A 24201-nucleotide genomic window follows, 5' to 3' on the forward strand; every position below is an offset into this window, starting at 1 on the left:
CAAAATTTACATTAGCAAAGTACTGGCACTCCGTAAAGTCGATTAATCCATCGAAAGAAAATTAATTTAACAATTTTGACAACCAATCACTCAATATTTGGGAAAAAAGCATGACTTAATAAATTTAATTTCTTTAGATTTCTGGCTGAAATATTTATGGAAGAATATTTTTAGAGAAAATATATCTTAGCAAAGCAAATGATCGATTAATTGTAGATATTAAAGGCATATTAATTAGTTGCAGCCCTTCTCAGTAGCAATGGGCTTATACAGTATACATTTGTTTTATTCTTGCTTATTAATAAGTGTGGGTGTTCAGTTTTGATTCAGGATGACAAACAGAAGCCTCTTGTTTGACTGAGTTTATTGTGCAAGACTTATCAGACAAGCATACAGATTCATGGCAATAAAAAGTGGGTCTGCATGCTGCTAGTCAGAAAGCAAATGCATCTAAGTATGTACATTCAAGTTTTAGACACAAATATCGGAAACTGATCACAAACTGCTCATTACAGAAACAGGTTAGAGTACCACTAATTCTCTGACACAGTGAGTTAATTGCACAGGCAAAACGAGCAGTAGGTTTCATACATTTTATGCTACAAAAATATGATTTTAGAGAACATTTACAACCTTTATTTTTTAAGTGGAACCTACATCAGAGATGTTTTTTTTCTTTCCAGCATTGGACATGAATGTCAGGTGTATAGATCAGTAGCAGGATTAAAATTCAGACCATACATGGCAAACAACAGAGATGAAGCTTGACAAAGAGATGTGAAATTTGACACTGACAGCAAGAACCTATAATAGAAACTGACCCTAAAGCTGCAAGTGAAGCAACAGTTGCATCAATAAACACAACCGAAGGTTTAATTCAGTCAAAACTATCTCAATATATATATATATATATATATATATATATATATATATTGAGTTGTCTCAATATATATGTCTGTTCCATTTATACTCACTTGACATTTGCCCACTCTAGATGTGAGTGAATACCAGGCATAGAAATTATGCTATTTAATTTTACCACTTCAAGGTAAAACAATAAAAAAATTTCTTATAGATTTATTCATTGTCATTGGACTGCTCAGTAATGCCTGTTATTAAATGAAAATCCTCACCCTACAAAAATATGTGCATATATGCATGTAATCTCGGCCTGTTTGTTAGAGATGCATGTAACTTGTCATGTCCCCTGTGGAAATAAAAACAAGACTAAACTGCGACTTCATTATTTGACACTTTAAAGAAATTTGATTATCTGTGCTTGTGAGCAATACTGTGAAAGTTAGAATTAAGATTATCAACAAAAGCAATACAAAATCTAATTTATACACAACACAAATTTAGACATTTTTAACTATTAGATAATTATAACAAAATGGCATCACAGATTTGGGCTGTTTGGTTTCTAGCTTTAAAATTTCCAAAATATTCTGGGGCGAATTTTCTATTTTTAGGAGGAGCACAAGCCATGTTGAAATTTAAATACATGCCTTGCCCAGCACAGTGATTATCTGGCCAAACTGAAATGGACAGATGGGACTTTAATCTGCAAGTTACTCGAAACAAGAGCGAGAACACTGAGGGAGAATCTGACTGCATTAAAATCTTTTCATGGTTTATAGCGGTGTCCCTTTTGGCATGGCCGTCTGGCCGGTGACTCCTGTGATCTGTGGATGGACAAATTAGTCATAGCTGCCTTAAGTGTCACTTGTGCCCACACACAAAGGGATGGCCAAGATACTGTATCCTTGGGTGAAACCCATATGGACGGCTGCAAAACACAGGCAACAGTTCGATGCAAAGGGGTCCTTTGGCTGTTGTTTTAACCAATGAGTCTTGAAATACTCTCAGGTGACCTAATTACAAAAGAACCATGTCAGTATCTCCTGCAAAAATTCTGTTAATGTACATAAAAAACACAGAGACAAACATCCTGCACCTTCCATGTTAATACAGACTGCATGTTTGTGTGTGTGAGAATTTGTTCTTTGTTACCTATGTCCAGACATTTGGATCTTTTACAAAGTTTTAAGGCAGACATAAATTACTCATATTTGGACGGCTAGACTCAGAGAGTGTGTCCTCATATTATATGTCCTGCAGACAGAGTGAGGGTCCGTGTTTCATTGTCATGTAGTCCCATCAGTTCCGCTACTGCTGCTCTGTCCTATGTTTGTCACTGAGGGCATGGGCTCCTGGTCCGTTTCCCTGACACAGATGACGGCATCACCACTCACATTAATGAGACACTGAGCCTAGAGGAGGAGCAAAGACAGGAAGATTAAACCACAGAAACACTAAAGACTGTCAGGTCTGAGGATGAAATAGTTCTGTTTTGCATTTATGTTTAAATGTGTGCGTTGGCTACCTGGTTCTTGTTTGGATTTTCCATCAACATACACTCTTTCATGCTGTAGGAGACTACTGCATTGCCACCAAGGGCTGCTACATGGGCTCGAACCATTGCAAACACCTCTGCTATGAATGAATGGAGGAAGCCACTGACTCCGCCTTCCTGCAAAAGAAAAACACACACGTTTCATGTGTATAGGTATGCATACACCTTGTATAAGATGATCCTAGGGCTTATACATGTGGCGTGTTCTTCTTACCTCCCGTAACGATGTTGTCTCTCTGATAAAGAACATGTTGATGATCCCGAGGTATTTAATGATGCGCAACCCAGGAAGGAAGGAGAGCGGTGTCATCTTCACCACGGTGACCGAGGTTCCTCCAAACGAGCGGGTGGAGCGCAGCGAGCGGGAACGTCCCTCGGGGAGTGGACTGCTGCGATCCAAAGATGACACTGTAGGTTGAGAGAGAGCAGAGGGGTCCAAAGGAGGGAGACGGGAAAAGAAACAATAGAAGGGGGAAAGAAAAAAGACAAAAGGGGAATGGAGATACCAGAAAACATTCAAAAATATGAAAAAAAATTAAAAGCCAATATGAACTTTGAAGCGGGAGGAAATGTCGATGTCAAATGTGCGTGCAAAAATGCAATCCTGTTAGCGTTTGCACAGCAGGGGTAACGCAGGTGTGTGTGTGTGCACTTGTATGTGAGTAAGTCAATTGTATGTGTGCGTCAGATACACGTGAATTTACATGCAGTGGTGTGTTGGTGTTGTAACAAGACAATCACTTGGAAAGCGTGCAGTGCCATGCAGTTTCACATGCGTTTCATGCAGTTGAGGCAAACAGACAAGACAGTTACACAGTGTCTGCAGACAGACAGACAGACCTGGGCACAGCTGTGTATGTTTACATGTGTGAATACAGTATTTGCAGCACAATTGATATGTGAGAGTATTTATATCTGTTTGCATTTGTGAAAGAGGCTTGAGAAATGGAGACGGACAGAGACAGCTATGAGCTGAGCTGGGCACATGTACATGAGCTAGAGTGTGAAAGATGTTCGTTCCACTACTGCAAATTTACCTGATGTGGCTTACATCCATCAAACCAGGAACCTTCAGAGCCACACATTGCAGTTCACTTACTGTGCACAGGACTGAAAATCATACCAGTTCTTGCAGAAAAGCATTGTCCCCCACCCCACCACGATCTTTAGCACATTGTATGTGTTAAAAGTTGTAGGATTCAGACATGAAACGTTTCAGCATTTTTATATTCTTCAAATCATGTAGTGTTTTCTCATCCTCTAATGCAAATGCAGAGAAAAATCGAAGGGATTCCTCCATTAATTGTCATCAAATTGCTTACAGGTCTAGTAGATAAAGTGCGTAGAAAAAAAAGAGGTGCTCGCTAAATGTGGAAAAAAAAAATAATTTCCTATTCATTTGTCATCATGGTTACCATGGCTACAGGGATTTCAAAGCCAAGCTGCTAATTGTGGATCCCTCTGAGGGGCGGGGCTTCAACTTTCACACTCTAGCTAAAAAGCTGGTGCTTGATTTACGATGCTCCGCCCCCCAGCGGCATGCATGGAGGGGTGTGTGATTGATGCGAGCATGTGTGCGTGTATGTGTGTGTGTGTGTGTGTGTGTGAGACTGCTTGTGAAACTGTGTTCTGTATTTGTGGGTATGATCACCAGAGTGTGCTAGAGACTGTGTCCTCCTACTTGTCTTAACTGATCCCCGTCTTATGGTGTGAGCTTTCAGCCTAAGCAGCTCTAGCCAGGTGCTGCATCTGTCTGCAAAGGAACCGTAATCAACGGAGGCAGCTGGAGAGAACACACACACACACACACACACACACACACACACACACACACACACACATACAAACGCACACACCCAAACATACATACACGCGACAACAACAACGATAACAAGAAAAGAAAAAAACAAAACAACAACAACAAAACAAAAACAAAACAAGACACCAAAAAACGAACAGAAGAACAGAAAAGAACAAAAGTGGATGAGGTCTGGGAGCAGTGCAGGACAATTCTGTCCGAGACAAAAGGATGAAAAGTCAAAACAGAGCAGTGTAGTAGTTTTGGTAGAAGAGAGGTGGGGCAGATGGTAAACGAGAAGGGCAGCTTACCTCTGGATGAGACATTGGTACTCTCTGGGAGACCTGTCAGACACACACACACACACACACACACAAACATCAAAAGTTTACCTTTGCACTTGACAGAGAGCCAAAAGGGATCGGCGTCAATCCCTTTCCCACTCAGCAGGTGTTTCAATGCTGTAACCTTCATTCTAAATCTAAAATGTTCTGTACATCAAACTGCTCCATCTATAGTCTGCAGGAGTACGACATCTCCAGACAACATCACACTGTCATCTAAGTTCACGGCAAAAACAGAACACACTGTTTATTTACCTGCTGAGCGAACCACAACCAGCTGATTTTGGCAGAGTTTTGCAGCTGGGGTGAGTAAAGAGACTGTACCTGAAGTGTTAGTGGAGCAGATGGGCAATGCCTGTTAGTGAAGCAGGGCAGAGGAGGAGGTCGGGGAGCAAATATGAAAAAGAATTTGAGGCTACCTGAGATTTTGGATGATGGCTGATTGTTGGTGGATGACGAGTCTGCGCACAGCTCCAAGGGAAACTGCAGCTGCTCTTCAGTCTCACTGGACCCTGAAAAGATACACGCATACGCAATCATCCAGGTGCTTCAGCTCTGAGTTCAAACACGCAATACAACACAAGTGATGTTTCTTAAATGTGTTGAAGTGTTTCGACTATTATGGTCTTAAAAAGTTCTGTGTTTTCCAACTTCACTACTGCTGAGACAAACTCTTAAAAGCCTTTTTATGTCTATGCATGTTGTTTCAAGGTTAACTAAATATTGATACTGTGTTAGTGTCTTAGCTCAGATCAAGTGATCCATGCAAATCCATCCATCAAATTACTGTATGTTACATTTCATTCACTAATTTGACTAATTACAAAGAAAATCAATTAAAACTTCTAATTCACATCCTGTTAATCCACTGTATCTGTAGCTTCCACGCACCCACAGACACAGTGGACTAATATGAATATGTAGAAAATGTAGCGTCACATGATAATCCAGTTATTAGGATTTAGCATGTACTTTTACTTTTCATCAACAAAAGCTATTAACACTAGACTAACAAGTACGATGTATGTGCTGTAGATAGCGTGCCTCCCTGCTTTTGAGCAGAGCTGCCACTGATCCCACAGCCACCCAGAAACTGAACTAAACTAAGATCTCACTGTTGAATATAACTTTTAACCACACGCACAGACATAAAAAATGTATTTGAAACTCTTTATGATTTTTGGTGAGTAGGAAAAATAAAAATGACCCAAACTTTAAAACAACAGACCTTTGGTGATAGTCTTGTCTGCTGGCTTCTCCTGGGTCTGGTCCTTGTCAAATGTCATGGCAACCGCTGTCACTACAACCTGGGAGGCAGACAGAGTGGTGCAGTAGAAGGTGAGAGTAGAGGGAACCATTTGAAAAAGGCATCGACAGTATTACTATCATTTTTTGTTTTGATGCAATTTCATAAATCAGAGATAGCCTGCGAACGCTCACCTGTATGAGCTCTTCTTCTGGTACTGCTACAGTGAAGTTGAGATGACAAAGACAGCAGGGGATCATAGAGCGCAGCTTGAAGTAAAAACTCTAAAACAAACACAATAAATTGAAAGACTTATAACTCCTAACTGAAAACAAAACTACGAAAAGAACAATATTAATCATTATAAAGGCCTGATCTATCCACCAAGCCCATTACAAAGCATCAGCATGGTCCTACATATGGCGTAATCACTTGATGCTCAACAGGGTTTCTTACCCTTAGCAGATTCTCACACAGGTCGGTGAAGATCTTGTTCAAGCCTTGATTAGTAAGATTGGCATTACTCAACCTAAAGACCCTCACTGATGAAAACATCTGTAAAACAGAAACACACATACACATTATATACTTATAAAAAAAGACAAAAGGTGTTCTAAATTAGGGTACAGTAATGGGTACACTTCCTTATTGCAGAATTGCAAACATCATCATCTTCAAATTGTAGTTTTTCTGTTAACACAGATGTGTCGACTGGTTGGAAAATACCAAATATGCATATGCTGAAAAAAACTCTCATTTTACCAATGAAAGACCATTAAAATAGCCTCCAAATGTTTAGTGTTTAATGAGGTGTTTAAACTGTGAAGGTAGCAACAGTGTAAAATAAAGAGTGACCTGTACTCCCGAAGTCCAGTTGTAAATCCCAGGCATTATCTCAGTGTTGCAGCTGTAGAAACCTGGAGACATAATAAGTAATGACATTCATTAGAGCTTTGACCTTATTAGGAGATAACTAACTGAGCATGTACAGGGTGTGATCTGTCGTAACTGCTGTGAAGTGAGTACATGGCACATACCTGTAGGGGGAGAGTTATCAGTGAGGAGAGAGTGGATGTCCTCCACAGCATCAGTGTCATCAATCTATAGAAATGACGGCAAACAGTTACACTTGTCCATGAAAGTTACATATCAATTTCATTTATTTTTAGAAGCACACACACCTCCAGGACGAAGGCATCCTTCTTCCCATGGGAGAGGTCCAATTCTGACAGTTCATCAGAGCTTTCTGAGTGAGAGCGAAAAAGTCTGGATCTTTGTCTGGGCTCAGGGATCGGAGAACCCACCGCTTCCTCTGTCAGCTCCTGCAAGGAAAGGGATGTGATGTCTGAGCAGATGGGATATCAAGGTAAACACCAGAACATCACAGCAGCCCACCATCTGCAATCCCACATCTGTCCAGACTGTATAGCTAGTAGAATGACTATGTTAATAAACACACCACATGCTCACACTCACTCAAGTACCCAATCAGATGTACCACTACACACACACACACATGGCTGGTGTTAATTTGAATGTGAATCTGGAAGACTAAGGAGTGGCACAAAAGACACACGCACGCCTTAAAAACATACACATGTGAGAGTGTGAATGGGCGGGGTAAAATACAAATACAATATTACAATGAGGCTACAGTGGGTTGCCCTCGAGAGGTGACTCTGGAGTGGGTTACACATTGTCCTGCTCCCAAATGTTCCCCGGTTAAGAGCTGTTATACAGAGTATAGGTGGTGTAGAATTGCGATTAATAGAGTGAAGTATTTGTCATGCTTTGCTGTGTCTCACAGCTAAAAGTTGGCGTGCTCAGTACCATGTTTATGCCGCAGAACACCTCAGGGTCCAGGGCAAATAATTTCTTTAATGACCAGAGAGAGACAACAGGGGTAAGTTTATCATGATTTACAGAGAACAGACTATATATATAAAAATGTATGATTACATTATTTTAACAATTATAAAATGAAAGCTCATCAACTTGCTGTGACACTGACAAAGAGGCACAAATCTGAAGAATTTGATGGCCATAAATTGTTATTATTCGTCTGGCATCTTTCATCTAAGTCCAAAAGACATGCCTATTGGTGTCCTATTTGCAGTATAAAGATATCCTAAGGTACATCTTTACATCATAGGACAACTGTCGTAAATATTATTCATTTACGACACAGGTAAATGAATAAAAAGTGTATCAGGGGGATGTCTGTATGTTTCCAACACCACAATCTGGCTGAAACAGGTTCCAAATACTGTTAACCCTCTGTTGCCAGTTTATTAGGTACACCTAGCTAAAACTAGTGAAGTATAATACACCAGTTCTGCAATAAATGCTACATTTATGTAGGTTATAATGTTCTTTTTTTTTTTTTTACAACTCTTTTAGGGAGATCTTATCGAATGGTGATGTGTGTTATAATATTTTGCTTACCTATTTACATCAATGAGGGTAGACTAAATATTAGACTGTATAAGACTGCATTAGTTTAAGCTGGGTGTAGCTAATCAACTGACAACTGAGTGGATTTGCTTTTATATTGAAGGGTTTTCACCCTGACTATGTCATGGGTTGTGGGCTTACGGGAGTCACAAAATCCCAAATTTACTTAGCAGTGAAAGCCTGGCGTAATAAGGGGGGATTTGCCGACTTTATCACAAAACGTGTCTTCCGCAGATTCACATGCGGGTGTGTTGTGCGTCTCACCGGAGGGTTTATTTGATAGAGTTCTTTGTTCTTCGCTACAGTGTCGTTGATCTTTTTCTGGATGGTCAAGATGTGGTGCTCATTGCTCAGGTCACCAGGAGTCTTCCCCGCAATCTGAATGCCCCCTGGTGCGGGGAGGGCTGTCAGATACACTCCTGTGGCAGACTGAACACACACACACAGATATTTTAAGGGCTGTGTTGCAGCAAAACACGTGTATGTCAGATGAAATTGGTAGTTTAAAATGTCCACCTACAGCCAGACCAAGGAGCATGTTCTCGCCGACACTGATCTGTATGTGTAGACCAAACAGAGCATTCATGCTCCGCAGCTTCAGTTTGTTCATCAGCTGCGTGTGTAGCTCGTATTCCATAAAAGGCAGCAAGTTGGAGATGGCCGTCGCATTCACTTCTCCCTGGGCTTTCTTTTTTAAACGACACAGTCTAGAAGACAACAAACACTGGCATTAACTCGTTTTGATCAATGTCTTTGATGTAAGGTTCCATTTTTGGAGGCGTGTTGTGCAGCCTACATTCTGCTGCAGGGAAGATATTTTCAGATAACAATCAGAGTTGAATCAAATTAGTTTTGAGTAATCAAAACTTTTAAATTTCAACTAAGCACAACATACTTACTATACTATAACTTAGTTATTGTATTATTAAAATCATATAAATCAAGTTACTGTTAATTGAAATATCTCTGTTGGTTTATAAGTTATTTAGTGCTAAATTTCTTTATGATTTTTATGTGAGCCAAAGCATTTGGCATTTCTAAAAGGCTAATGTAAGTTTGTAACAGTAATACAAGTTTTGATTTGATTTAGTTAGGTGTGTTTCTTCTCAGTATCGGCATCATTTTAAAAGGATGTGGAGCCATTTAACTGTGAGGAGTTATACCTGGCCTGGATAAGGCAACCCTTCCCTGTGACAGCTGCTTCTGATGGCAGGTCAATTGTTGTGAACAGCACATCAGGAACCTTGAAAAAAAAACAAAAAACATAATGAATTCTTTTTTTTTTTTTCTTTTCCACCAAGCTGAGTTTACACAGTGGAAAACCAAAGACATCTTCAACATATAGGAGCCTTTCACTTAATACAAGAAAATATATTTGAGACCTTTTGTCGTCTGCAGTGGTAACAGTAGGTGAGCTGAGCAGGAAATGGCATGTTGAGTTCGTCATACGGTATGTGACAGAAGCCACAGCTCGGGGGAGACGGCTCCTCGAACCTGGCGAACAACACACACCATCTGGTATCAGCCTCCACAATTCATTTCAATCTGTACTGACAAACTGTACACATACATGGATTTACATTAAATCTCAATCAAAACAACCTGTGGTCGGTGCTGCCGATGTCTAGACAGCCTTCCCGCATGTACCGAGGATTCAGGATGGCTGCTGTGCCCGACGCTGACAGGATACACACCTCCTCACTATGTTGAGGGGAGGTGAGAGATCAAGAAAGAAAGAAAGGGGGGAGAGTAAGAGAAGGAGAAGAGAGCACATTTGTGAATTAAAGCAAACGACAAGCTGGTTTATAACAAAGCGATTCAACAATATATGTCTTGAAGAAGCTAAACACAGAGACATGTCAAAGCTGGAGTTACAAAGAGAAGGGAATTTGTCGTGTGTGTGTACAACTACACACCAGATGCTGGTGCTCTCACTGTATCCCACAACAGCATGGCAACCAAGAGCTTTGGCATGAGATTTGATCTCCTGGCGAATCTCTTCCCACCAGGCATCACGAGTCTCTGGCTCATCTGAAAAACACAAAATTCTGAATCAAACAGCTTTCAAAAGATTTCAGATGAATTACCTATCAAAACACCATTGAACAGTACAGTCTAGATAATAATGAATTAACACTAAACCTAACTAATTGTTGTAAAACAAGTTAGATTAAAAAAAAAAGATTACCCTGACAAGTACAAACATGTTAACAGGAAATTTGACATTGAAGTTTGTATCTAATCTGATATCTGGACTTCTATGACTTACCAGAAAATAAACAGACAGCAAAAACAGTACAGGTTGTATTTTCTGGTGATTCATGGGTTAAACGGTGTATCAAAGCAAGCCAAAACCAACTATCATTTTGTAAAACAAAGTGACAATGAGAATGATTTATGACAATTTGAGGATGATGATGAAGGCAAAGTCAATGGATAGTTTAGCTGTGTGTGTGTGTGTTTAATATTCTCTTTGCACATTGTCTAAAACCAAATTGATTGTTTCTCTCTTCTTTATGTCTCCTTTCCCTCAGCCACACTGACAGAAAGGAGGCAGCCTGTAGGTATGTTTTGGCTGTGGTGGTATAGAAAGAAAATCTTGCTTGTTGGTAAAAGAGTCGTTATATAAAAGACACTGTGCGCCTGATGTGCTGAAAAATGTTTCCTAACCTGGTGACAAAGGTTTTAAGGTCAAAGGGATTGAGCCTTCATCATACTTAGGCTAAACCATGGGTGTGTTTCAATAGTCTCATGAGGCTTTGCTCCACTACCACCTCGCTTTTATTAGCACTGTTCAGAAGAGCCTAATTGTTTGGGTTAAAGTTTCACTCGTTTGGTAGTTCGAGATCACTGAACGAAGAAGGAAGCTACATTAGAGTATTGAGCCGCACCCCATGACTCCCTGGGAGGGCCACATGCTGACGGAGCCCCAGAAAGAGAGAGAAACTCAGCTGCTTGGTGAGACAGGGGATGGGAATGAATGGGAGGGGGTGGGGGGGCGGAGGGGGAATGAGAACTGAAGAGATGAAGAATAATGACTGATGGTCAGGCATCAGGCCCACAAGTGGGTTCCTTTAAACCAGAAGCAGGATGTCACACAGGCACAGGCTCACCAACGTGCACGCTCATGACCATGTGCACGCTCATGGGCAGAGAAGGGCCATATTCATTCACCAGAGTCCATCAAATGTAGTTTTAAAGGTAGAGATCGCTGAGTGCTATCATATTTCCTCCATTACCCCGAGCTCACCTCTTTCCCCATCATACATCCCAAATGCATTTTTCAAATTTTCCTATACTGCCACCCATTTTATCACCCCGCCTTCCATCCATCCATCCATCCATTCCTCGTTCTCTCGCTCTCTCAGTATGAATACGGCCCAGTGAGTTAGGGATGCACATGCCCGGTCAGTGGTTCTTTGTCACAGAGTAAACCTCCTAAACCTCCTCTGGTCTAGAAAGGTTTGACCACGATGCCGATTCAGGAAGCATTAGAACAGCGCTGGGACAACGTTAGGGAAGAGCTGCAGTGCTTCAGTGCAGCAGGATGAGCTGGGTGTGAGGGGGAGTAGCCGGGGAGGGGGGGTAGCCAGGCCAGGCTGGATGGGGTGGGGTGGGGGACACAGCGCATGCTCAACTCAGCTCAGCACACACTCACACAGATTAGAGAGAGAAGAATGGCAGCTCACTGAATTCATCAGTTTTCAGCGATACATTATCAGGCTTATATTGAATTTGTTTGTAGATGTTTGGGCAAGTTGGGGTCAAAGTTGTTTAGTGTTGAGTGCAAGTTTAACAAAAGAGACTCATCTATTTCACTGAGCTGCCATCACTCCTGTGGGTGAGAGCAGTAAAAGGGGGGAAATACCTGCAGTGACACTATTCCAGTCTAGCAGTTTGTATGAGCGCGTGTTACCCAAGGCTGGGCCAGAACACACCGTTAGTACAGAAAGAGAGAAAAAGAAAAGAAGAGACAGTCTAACAAACAAGCACAGCACAACAGCAGCACTCCACAGTCACTATGCAGAGACAGACAGCACTCCACAGTCACTATGCAAAGACAACTAAATTCAGGCCTACTAACACAATCTCAAACAAGACTGACGAGGAAAAGAAGAGAATAGAGATGAGAAAAGCTACAGGCCCTGTTCAAATTTGGAGAAGATTTAAGGAGAAGAGAAGACTACATAATGTGAAAAGGGAGCATGCAGTAGCAATCTAAAGGCGCAGTCAGACTGGATTTCACTTCCCATTCATTTTTATGTGAAACGTGGCAAAACACGAGCTCTCCGATGTGCAACCAGTTTGAGAGAAGGGGTGGGATTGACCCCTCAATCGGAAAATATTGTTTGTTTACATTCTTGATTCATAACTTCACAGCAAAATAATACAGATAGCAGAGAAGAAGAGCTGCTGTATGACTGCATTGACTGTAAGGACTATGACAGAGGTTACAGTAAAATGTTAAAAAAAAAAAAAACGATGTATAATTAACAACTTTGTGAAATCCTATTTATTAGTCTTAGTTTATGTTTGATCTATGCCAATTCCTGTCTCCCTGCTTTTGGCCACCATGTGAGTAAATTTTGCCGGGCAGATTTCGGGTCTGACTGCGCCATAACTCACAGTATACTCTCTAAACTTAAAGGTGCCCTGTGGAGTTTTCTTGTAAACAAACAAAAGTTATGTTTACATTTAGTGTTTCTCACCAAAGCCTATCGTGTATGTCCGTGGGGTGTAATAAACGTGTTGAATGCATTTCTTTCCTCAAAACATTTATGAAGCTCCTTTTTTGAATATTTTAAATCCTGCATTGTTTACCTTCATGTTTACTAACTGGCAGTCTTCTTCACTGCCTTTAAGCGTTATCACCACAAACTGTCGATCAGTGAAATAGTGTGAAAGGATCGGCATGAGTATTGCACATGTACATATGCATCCTTGTGCATGATACAAACAAAACAAGGGCTCCATGGCGCTACTAGTGGTCAAAAACTCCACAGGGTACCTTTAATATAGTCTGTAGATAAAGTTATGACATACTAACAGTGAACAGGGCTCTTTTCAGAATGGTTTCCAAGTTAAGCCTGCTATTTGGACCAGGGCATGAAAACAGTGCCAATTTCCCTACTTTAGACAGGAAGACTGTAGGTTTAATCATTGAATGACAGACGTGTTGTTGCCAACTGTCATTTTTGTGCAGCTTATTTTGTTTCCCCTGTCCACCTCTGAAAAGAACCCTGCTTCTCCTAACCCAGCCCACATTCATCAGCACTCCCTTTTCCCTAAATTCTCAGACATCCTCAAATTAAAGGGGTCTATTGAACCGAGCAATGAAAATTACTGATGCTGCCCGGGGGGAATCTAACACCTTCAAAAAGGGCAGGTAATACCTAATGAGCAAATGTCTCATTATCAAATATATAAGACTAATCAAGTCTACATGGTATAAGAAAACATTAGAATTTCAACACAGAGATAAGAAGCCTATTTTAAAACTCAAAGCAGCAGAGCATAAATAAGATACCACAGTACCTCACCACAGCGCCACCCGCAGCCAACAACACCACACAGAAGAAGCAGCAAGCAACAGACTGGAGCCATGCACCACTACTGCACCTCACCTCCGGGGGCAACATTATAGCGCACACACACACACACACACACACACACACACACACACGCACGCACACACACACACAACAACACAGCGGGTACACACAAACACACACACAAACACACACACACAGCCATCACATGACCAGCACACAGACTATACATTACACAAAGCCAGTCAATCAAACCACAAGGTGAAAGTTGCCCCTATCTGTAAAACCGTTTGATGCAGGTGATGATAGCCTATCCTAACTTTGTTTCCAATATGCTACAAAGCTGCAGCCTGTGACTGTGACCAGGAACAGCTTTCACCTGTTTAGGACCGGTTGCTTCGTACATAACTCAAGTTTTGACACAGTATTTCAGGACAAGCAAACAGGGACTAGAACCACACATAGGAGAGCCAGTTGCAACAAGACTGGACGCTCATACGATAGGTCAATGGAGGAGCTCAATCATATCGTTTCACAGGACAATGGACAACCTGCACTGGGACATTGTGTGTTTATGTACACAGAACTCACCAGGGTTGTGTATGCGGTCCAGTAGTTTGACAGAACGAGCGCTGACTACTCCACCCACATGAACCAGAAAACCAGGTGGGAATGACGTCAAAGTGAAGAAGGGGAACTCCTGCAGGAAGAAAGCAGCCAGGTCACTTACAGTAGGGGAAAACACTCACATCATATTTAGTGTTTCATGATTATTCTATTTCATCATATTTTTCTATAGCTTTCTATAAGTATATACATAATCTTATTGTCTGTGTGCTCAAATTTTTGGTGAACAGCTGATTTGAATGTCCTGCTTTGTTTAGTTTTAAGTAATACAAGTAAAAATAAATGTTATTGTCAGACATTTCAAGATACAAGATTTACCAAATGTTAAACTAGCAGAAACTAATTGTAGCACATTTTGGGTGCATATCGGCCAAAGATTTCCATAAGTGACCCTATATAACCAATTGTATCGTAAATCAGAGAGCCAAAATCAAATCAAAGGAAAACTGCTCATCAGACTTGTCAGATTTTGTTGTTTCTCTTCGTGTATTGATGAAAAAAAATATTCAAGTCCCAAACAAAATGTATCTTAACTGTAGTCAAACACTGAATTTTAAATGATCAAAATAGAGAGAAATACAAGATAAATCTGTGTTATGTGTAGACTAGGAAAATGTGCTAGGAAAGTGCCAACATGCAGCAAGGACTGAAGTGGGATGGTGTACGCCCCCCCACATGCAAGGTGCACCCCCCCAAGGATTCCTCCAATTGCTCCATTTCTGCCTGTACTTGTATAGACAAAACTCAGCATTTCAAATAGATCTGGAAGTGATTGAGAAAATATCTTTTCAATAAAGTGTAGATATATTGTATCACCGATCGAGTGATTCATTCAATCCTTTCAAATCTATATAAATGCATTACTTTGGTTTGGAGTTGAAAGTCAAACACACACAGACAAGGTCCGGGCTGAGGATTGGGATTTTGTTTTACATGCTTCTCCCTATCCTCCAACAGGACAGCCGGTCCTTTGCCTCCAGTCACACATTGTAATGCAGATCCATGCATTCACTCACAAGAAGAGCTGGGAATACTTGGACTGCTTGTTAGCATCTTGGTATTCATTCTAGGTTGAAGTGATGACCACCATTAGAGAAAACCATACTGGGATTTCCAACCATGCAGGTATATTTGATGAATGTCTTTAGTGGGGAGACAGCAGGAGGACTAGCATTGGCTTCTTTCTTGTCCAAAAATCAGTAAGGAAGATACTACTACTACTAATTTGACTGACAGCTCCTCCCACTCAGAGCAAGGAGACAAGAATGAGGTGATGAGGTGAGCGTGCTCATTCCCGTCGTCGACGCAGGAAACCAAAAATCAAGGCTCGGGATAAGAAAGGAAGGAGGTGTTCTACATGAGTATCCAGAAGGCACACACCCACAGTCACACACCCCTTCAAACCTGAAGGGAACACAACTCCTCTCCAGCCCTCCACATAACATGTCTGTGAATCTTTATGAGTGCGGTGGGTAGCCAAGCAAACGCGAGGTCACACAAAGACCCGCTGCATGTTGCTCAACCCGACCTGCCCCTCTTGAGATTCACAAACAGTAGAGGAGGGACGGGGTTAGGAGGTGATTCAGACTGGGTGGTGGCCATCAGCTGGTCAGGGAGTTAGGGGAGAGGTGGAGAGAGAGTGTCACACTGATGGGACATACCCTGATGTTTAACAATAACCCAGAGGAGGACGCTCCCTGAGTAGCACAAGTGGTCAAGAGGACAGAAAAAGGGAACATTACTTGTTCTTACACAGACCCACTCCCTATAAAACATTTAACACCTCACCAGTGTAAATCTGTGAGCTTTCACAAAGAATACAGCTATGTAAAAAGTGGTGTGTGACATTAAGTAGCTGTCTGATCTTACATGCAGACATCAGAGGCTGAAACACACCATAAATTGCAAGAGTCAACTGTCAAAAGTAAAACAATTAGCTCGCTGTTTTGAGTTGCATTGACATAAGACAAAATCATCATTGTAGGTGCTACAACGGAATTTTAATTAGCAAATCTCTAAAACTCTAAGACAAACAGAAACCTAAGATAGTTTTAAAAAGATACAATACTCTTAATGAAATAAAATAGTGTTCAAGTTTGCAGGATATATATTGCTGCTCATAGCTATAAAATAAAACCATATTTTATTATTTTGTGTTGTTTTGCATCGATACGGCTAGCCAAACAGGCAAAACATCATAAAAAATTCAATGCTTTGACTTGCAGTTTGCGGTGCGTTTCAGCTGCAAATGTCTGCACACAGAGTGAATCCGTATATATATGTGTGCATGAGCATGTGTGAGTGTGATCGTCATCGTACCCTCTGCTCCAGAGCCGTCTGCGTCTGCTGTCTAAGAAGAGTCTTCAGGGGCCCCGCCTCCTTCCCGGCACTGCCCCCACTGCCCATTCCTGATCACAGAGGAGAATCTGGCTTCAGTCTCTATCACTTCTAGCACATACGTCAATGGACTAGAAAGCCAAACTTTCAGTTGATAATTACAATGCAGTATTAATGTTATTATGACAAATCAAGTGAAATCAACTACTGGAACTGTAATAAACATCTAAATTGAGAACAGAAGATATTCCTGCTCCTTCCTCATCATAAGACTAGCCTACTCTAAATATTTGTCTTATTTAGATAAACTAAGAAACGGATACGCCTGAAAAACATATCAAACTGCGTGCTGGGGTAGGAGAGTCAGACTGTCAGTCAGTATTGTTGTTTCCCAACACAACTGAGCAGTAATATCATGCATGTGGAGTTAATGTTTCTGGATGTGATCAGTGCTGCTGTTCATCCCATGTACAATTATAATGTGATATTCTGCACAGAGAACAAGTCTGTTGTGGCTTGTCCACCCTAAAGATGTTGTTACATTAGAGGCGCTCACACTGCGCTGTTATCAGGTTCTTCTACTTGATGACACACAGCAGTCCTACTATACCGGAGGCTGCCAGCAGCAGGTCCTCAGTGAAGGACACGCTCTTTCTCAGCAAGGTAGAGTCTGAGCGGATGGAGGAGGGAGGGGGCGGGGTGGTGGCTCTGGGGGCAGAGCCGTGACCACAGCCCACTGAGCCAGTACCAGGAAGGGACAGAGTGTCTGTGCAGAGGGTGGGGGAGCTGGGGCAGAGGAAGATCCCAGGCCGGCGTCTCACTGGCTGGGGCTCCTCTATCCAGCAGAAAAACAGATGGAAGGTGCATAGAGAAAAACAGATATATTGAGAATGGACAGGTAGAGCCATGAGGAAAGCGAGCAGAAGTGCAACAACTGTGAAGGGAGGTGTGAGGAGGATAAAGGGGACAAAAGCGTAGAGAAATCAGGTATGCGAAAGAAGCAGGTGGGCAAGTTAACATAAATGAAAAGGTGAGTGACTGGAGGATACAGGAGAGAAGGAGAAGAGAAACAGAAGATGAGAAAACAAGAAAAAGAATGTAGTGGAGAAGTAAGAAATGAGGAGGGAGGTGGGCTTGGGGGATTGCTGGTACCCTCCTGAGGGTCGGGGGGGCGCAGTCTGGTAAAAAAGTCGTTCAGGCTATGTGGCATTTAAGGCAGAACTCTGGTAAAATGTGCTCAAGTTGTCCTTGTGGTAGAGTTTGACTGAACTTACCTTTTCCTGAAAGATTAACCATAATGGTTGCTAATGAAGAAGTGACCTTAGATCAACAACAGCCCCTCATGAGACACAGTGCTTCTATTAAAGGCCACAACAACAGAGGGACAGAACTACTACAAAGAGATCTGGTGTGTCTTCACACTATATTTATATATTATATGCAAGTTTAGTGTATTTTTTTTTCAATAGTGTGAATAAAGAAAACACACCAGACCCCTGAGCACAGGGGGAGGATGGAACACGGCTAAATAAATATGACAAACCGTTTCGAAAGAAAATAATGTTAAACTCAAATATGAAAAGATTTAAAAATTAAAAAAATAATAATCAAAAACCACCACAAGAGTAGCACCACATGAAGTGTAGGGGAAGGGAGGGATGACATGGGGAGGGGATGGGGCCACGTGTGCTTACCCGTCTTGGGCGTCAAACTGAGGTCTGTGTCTGATGATGAGGACTGGCGGCTGCATGGCTTGGAGGGAGAGAAGGGGGGAGGAGAGGAGGAGGAGGTGGGAAGGGCTCTGAAAGGGGTAGGCGGGCCGGAGGACAAGGGCAGGTCCTCACCAAATACCGGCCTGCCAGGGGGAGAACATGACACACACACACACACAAACACACACACACACACACCCACGTCAGTCATCACCTCACCCTCTGAGCGTGTGTGTGTGTGTGCGTGTGTGTGTGTTTGTCTGCATATGTGGGAGTGTACCCATTAAGTGGGGGAGGTTACTTTTTAATGTGTCATGTTGTTTGCTTTGGGTGAGGTGTGTTTGAGGTGCTACGGATGGCTGGAGAACGAAAAAGCAAGCATGGAGAGCAAAATGTAAAAACAAAAACAAACACATACACACACACACACACAAGTCAAACTAAGGAAAGCAACATGGCAAAACACAAGATAAGATCCAACAGAGGATGACGAGCATGAAGCATGTGTCCCAGTGGAGTGAAGCAAAGGTCAGGTGTCTGTAGAGAGATCACAAGCCTTTCCTCAGGGTTAAAGCCACACCTTAGACTCTTTTTGTCGCAAACAGCCAATGAAAACGAAGGCTGACTCGAGTGGCATACTGTATACCCTCCCCCTATCAGTGTGAAAAGACACGACAGGTGGAGACATTTGGTCTGTCTGTGACAAAGCTGCAAGGGTCTGCCTTCCTTCTTTGTCTTGATGTCTTTGTCTAGAGCCTTGTTTTACAATATTTCTACTACGTCAAACTGTCCAGACTCCAGAAAAAAAAGTATATTCACTTTTCAGTCTACATACAAACATCACCATCTACTTCTCTTTTATATCTAACAACTTATTTTACTCCTACACTTATTTCCTTCCCTGCCTCTGCATACCAGTGAAGATGAGTGTGGGAACAGAGACAGAGAAGTTCTGGGACAGTCTCTGGGAGCTGCAGGCCGAATGCACAGGGCTGTTGTGGGTGGAGCGGCATCCGTGGGCTAGGGGAGACCTGGGCCAATCAGCACGCAGACAAAGGAAGAGAGAGGACCGATTTGGACACACGCAGTAAGAAATGTCCCAGTCAGAATGAAGCCAGAGAGGAAGAAAGAAACGCACACAACAAACAACACCACAACATTGCAAGAGTGAAAAAGGAAAAAAAAAAAAAAAAGAGGAAAAGAACAGCAAAGAGAGGGTGTGTTTTTACATCCTCTCTTTACCCTGTTATTCCATTTAAAGCCATGTGTAAGCAGCAGAAAACGCATGCATAGCTCTCAGCTAAAGATCTCACTCTCACACAGACATACACAGCAGGGATGCAAACACAACAGAGATCAAAAAGATAAAAGAGACCCAAAGAGGCTCATACATATTAAAGTATACAGGGGCATGCTAGAAAGAAGAGAATCTATTTATGTGTATCCCCATGAAAAGTCTCCATTAAAGCTGAAACACACCAAAATAAATAAATTTGATAATGGATTAATTGTTTGAGTCAATAATCAAGCAGAAATGTCCAACATTTAATAGTTCCAGCTTATCAAATATTAGAATGTTTTGCTTTTCTGGGTTTTATATTATTGTAAATGGAATATATTTCGGTTTTGGACTGTTGGTTGGACAAAACAAGCAATCTGAAGACCTGATCTCAGGCTTTGGAATCTTGTAGGCATGTTCAACTATTTTCTTACATTTTACACCCCCTTTTTTTATTTACTCTTTATTTAACCAGGTAAGTACCATTGAGGTTTGAAACCAAGACAGTAGCATAAAAAGTTTTAGACAAAACAATACTAAAAACAGATAACAATACTAAAGTAAGGCTAGCTGTGAGCTAAGAACAATAACAACCTCAACAATTAATCAATAAATACTTGATAGATTAATCATCATAACTAAAATAATTGTTATTTTGCAGCTGTAGTTAAATTGCATCCTGCTTCCATAATCTACTTTTTGTTAAAACTGAATATTTAAGGGGGACATGAAGCAGGAGGCGATCATTCAAAATAATGAATGAATAAAATATAGTTATTAGTAAAAATAACAACAACATTTATGTTGCTGCAAAATTCTCAGTCAGGGTAACTTTAGTTTCAAGAATAAACAGTTAAAGAGGAAATAAGCATAGGGAAATATGTATTGAAAATGACATATGTTGAAGTCATTTAGCTGTTTTAGATTGTGTACAGAATACTTTTAATAAAACATTGAGCATATCGTCTCTTTACAACTTGAATGGGCAAACTAAAACAAAGTTACTAGAGGAGGGAGTGAGACGAGGAGGGGAAGAAGATGATGTAATCGTACTGAATCATCAACCTTGCTATCTTTCATCCAACCACTTTTGTACATAACAAGTATATATTTCCTGTCATCGAACCCCACCCAAAAAAAAAAAAAGTTCTCATCAAATTCACACAGGTCATGTGGGGGAATCGTAACAGAAACAAAGTCATCACCAAAAAGTGTTTACATCCCTGATACACACAATTTCACACACACATGTACACACACACACACACACACACACACACACACAGATACACTGTATAAATGCTAATAAGAGACACACATGCACTCAACTGCTACATTATTCTTACAGAGACTGGTGAAATCACAAACTAACCACTCAATAGCCAGGATGAGGACAACAGAACAAACACAGACTGTTAGAGGCTGATCAGAACACGTGTGTGCTAGATACTCACTAAAAAGACGCAGTACTAGAACATGCAGAGGTAGAGCAGAAAGCCATGCAAGAAGTGGTCTAAAAGAGCAGACAAGGGAGGGGGGTGGTTGAGGATGCCGGTGTGTGCACTGTGCATGTGTGTGTCTCAGGATGTGTCGTGTGCTGTTAGTTTCGTGATGCAATACACGTCACACAATAGACAAACAATCTACAAAGGGAAATCAAAAGATACTGAGACACACACAGGAGTAACTGCTAGACTACACACAGACTGACTTACATTTCGCCCACACGCTCTCCCTCTCATGCACACACTGATCATCTTTTCCTTCCATTCTCACACACTAAATTTGCAGTGAAACTTGCATATAAAAAGAGGCAGGGTCCATGCTTGTGTTGTTGGTTCATACTCACTCCTTTCCATCCTTAGAAGGGGAATTGCAGGCATTGGAAGCAGGGGCTGTGCTAGGGTGCATGTGTGTGTTGGTGTTGGGGGCGCTTCCAGAGCTCAGTTTGTCCAGTGTGCAGGCAGTACCGATGGCTCGGACGACCAGGCCCGACTCTCCTTCCAGATCGAAACACTGCAAGTAGCCCACCACTGCATTTCCTCCCATCTCCAGTACTTTAAGTCCTATCTTCCTCTGCAGCTCTCCTACACAGGGGGTAACACACAGCCACATTAATAAGAGAGGGGAGAACAGGGAAGACTCTACAAACATGAAATGAGGATTCTGTGAATTTTCTTACCAGACATAAGAGAGATGAGCCTCTGACGGGCCTCATTGGAGGCCCGAGGAGTTCTAATACGGTCGATCCACTGGTACTCTGGATCTTCATTCACCACAAGTTCCTCCACGAACCCGTGCACCATCGCTGCCCGATAACACCGTGGAATGGATGTGGCTACCATACAGAAGTAGACAAACACCACACAGAGTTAAATGATTTTACATTAAATGGAAAAAAGTTCCCTCTACTTTTCTCCTCAGCTGTTTCAAACCATTTGTTTTAGCTGGCATTGTAGTTTTTTTGATCTTGGAAATGACACCTTGTCTGCTGAAAAGCCATCAGTAATTATAAGTCTGAATAAGATGATCAACTTTATGCGTAAAACAAAATTATTTTGTAGTCAAATTAAACTCTTTCACACATTTGCTTCATGGGTTCCTGCCCCATCTATCACATACTGTCAATATGCATTTTATGCATACACACTCACACATTTCATGTGGTATTTCCAAACTGTAAACAATTATGTAATAAATATCAAGACAGACGCACTGCAGAAGAACTTGACCCCGCAGGAGGACTGTCTGAAGCGGTTCAAATCATTGAAGAGCTCCACTTTGACGAGTACATTGATCTCCCCCCGGATACCTAAAAGCAAATAATAGAAACGAAAAGTCTAATAAGGAATAGCCGTATCTGGATCAACAACAACTACGTGATTATTGTGGTTCTACAGGCTGATTATTGTACCATGGATAGTATCATAGATGGGAAACCAGCCGGATATGACAGAGGCAGCCTCACTGCACAGCAGCGGGTCAATGTCAATGTAAACTTTCCCTATGGCGTCATTAGCACTGTAAGTGTCGTGGTCCAACACTGTGATCTGCAATGGCTCGTCCTGCAAGTCCTCGTCGTCAACCTAGATATCCAGGGAAGGAGAAGGAAAGAAGACATTAGATGAGAGTATAACAGAGGTTAGGAGAGCTAAGGTTTAATGCAATTCATCTGTGTGACGCAGGCACTAAAAATAATGCTGGCACAGTTTAAAGAGAAGCTCATCAAACATTTTACCTCAAATTTGAACCATTCTGAGTTCCACTGTGGATTCAGGGATTTGGGACAGACATCAGTTTTGAAGGTTGTGTTTCCAAACTTGACCTGGAAAATAAAATACATAAAAGCACAGCTTTAAATCTCTCATTTATCATTTTTAACAATAATAATAATGTAGAAACAAACCTGAAACCAAACCTAAAACATACTTTTACAGATGTGAACGATTTAATTACAAAAAAACAATAAGTTTTGCAGTTCAAGCACTTTTACCCACCTCTACAAAAGCATCTGTAAGGTCACTGGCTCTGTCCATCACAGGCAAGTGGCGCCCTGCCACTATTTTGGCCTTAAGTTTCCCAGGCATGATTCAATTTTCAGTTGATCTGTGAAAATATTGTAACAATAATAATAAATCGATCTGCAGATTTTCAACTGACACCTACTATAATCCAGGCTTCTGTCACAAACAACGGTGAGGACTGAGAAGTGGACCACCTAATTACATGGCATATGTTGTTGACAGTGTGAAGAGTTCCTTCCTCTGTTTGCATACTCACCAGCTAATACGCCAGCTCCCCCCAGCTAAACTAGATTTTAACGCTTCCAGTTTAACCGTAAATAGCTTACAGACTCGGTTGAAAATTATCTACAGAACAACCGTTTATGAACACGGCAGCTACTGTCAGTTAGCTAGATTATGTTAGCAAAGCAGAGCTAGCAAGAAAAGCCACTTAGGTTAACTGCATTGCAGTCAGAATCTCTTAAGCTCTACCTGATCGGCCATGTTTTTACAATCACACTGCAATCCTGCCACCTATGTAACAACATTGTCATCTTCCTGCTCCCAGTGCAAACAGTATCATCCTTACCAGTGCTACAATATCAACAGACAGCTGTCAAACTGGCAGCAGGCTTGTGTTACTCGGACATTCTTGTTGACAGCCCAAAGCTCGCCTGACCTCCGTGTCTCTCCCATAACACGACACGTTAGTTCCCAGCACACCAGACAGGAAAGTGTCGCTAAAGTTAGACAAATATACAGCGGCTGATATTACGGCTAAATAGATACGGTTACAGCTATACGGGCGACGTTACGACCGACTTCTTGGTTCGTAAAACGTGTCGCTGGTTAGCGCGTAAAACCAACGGCTAGCTCGACCAGAATACAGCGCGTGATGATGAATGAGTTTTCAGTGGTCCGTGTGTGCTGCCTTCA

General features: G+C 41.6%; 1 protein-coding gene across 9 annotated transcripts; it reads right to left on the minus strand.

The window, feature by feature from the left end:
* Positions 1 to 347: 347 nt before the first annotated feature.
* Positions 348 to 24199, minus strand: c2cd5 (C2 calcium dependent domain containing 5). 9 transcript variants are annotated; one of them, XM_044357845.1, is made up of 30 exons: positions 23855 to 24199; positions 23260 to 23368; positions 23001 to 23087; positions 22677 to 22848; positions 22479 to 22574; positions 21945 to 22100; positions 21612 to 21849; positions 18466 to 18626; positions 17382 to 17606; positions 16754 to 16842; positions 14399 to 14507; positions 10175 to 10289; positions 9861 to 9959; positions 9641 to 9752; positions 9422 to 9501; positions 8779 to 8965; positions 8523 to 8687; positions 6986 to 7126; positions 6842 to 6905; positions 6660 to 6721; positions 6261 to 6359; positions 5999 to 6088; positions 5787 to 5865; positions 4978 to 5070; positions 4814 to 4882; positions 4526 to 4558; positions 4098 to 4199; positions 2631 to 2824; positions 2387 to 2533; positions 348 to 2273 (listed from the first exon to the last, which is right to left on the minus strand). In XM_044357845.1, the coding sequence occupies exons 2-30, from the start codon at positions 23347 to 23349 to the stop codon at positions 2148 to 2150; spliced, it is 3480 nt and encodes a 1159-aa protein (XP_044213780.1). In that variant the 5' UTR covers positions 23350 to 23368; positions 23855 to 24199; the 3' UTR covers positions 348 to 2147. The 9 variants fall into 9 exon arrangements, with proteins under 9 accessions (XP_044213780.1, XP_044213772.1, XP_044213781.1 ...); XM_044357837.1 differs by lacking the exon at positions 23855 to 24199 and adding an exon at positions 7635 to 7679 and having other exon boundaries at positions 4068 to 4199; XM_044357846.1 differs by lacking the exon at positions 17382 to 17606.
* Positions 24200 to 24201: the final 2 nt, after the last annotated feature.

The sequence above is a fragment of the Thunnus albacares genome, chromosome 7, assembly GCF_914725855.1.
Source record: "Thunnus albacares chromosome 7, fThuAlb1.1, whole genome shotgun sequence".
NCBI classification, from domain to species: Eukaryota; Metazoa; Chordata; class Actinopteri; order Scombriformes; family Scombridae; genus Thunnus; species Thunnus albacares.

Excerpts from the sequence above, each read along its gene's own strand:
- c2cd5 (XM_044357837.1), bottom strand. The coding sequence starts at position 23,349 with ATGCCTGGGAAACTTAAGGCCAAAATAGTGGCAGGGCGCCACTTGCCT. Across the intron at positions 22,849-23,000 it reads CAGAATGGTTCAAATTTGAG|GTTGACGACGAGGACTTGCA; the intron begins GTAAAATGTTTG and ends CTGGATATCTAG. Across the intron at positions 4,883-4,977 it reads GCCATCATCCAAAATCTCAG|GTACAGTCTCTTTACTCACC; the intron begins GTAGCCTCAAAT and ends CTAACACTTCAG.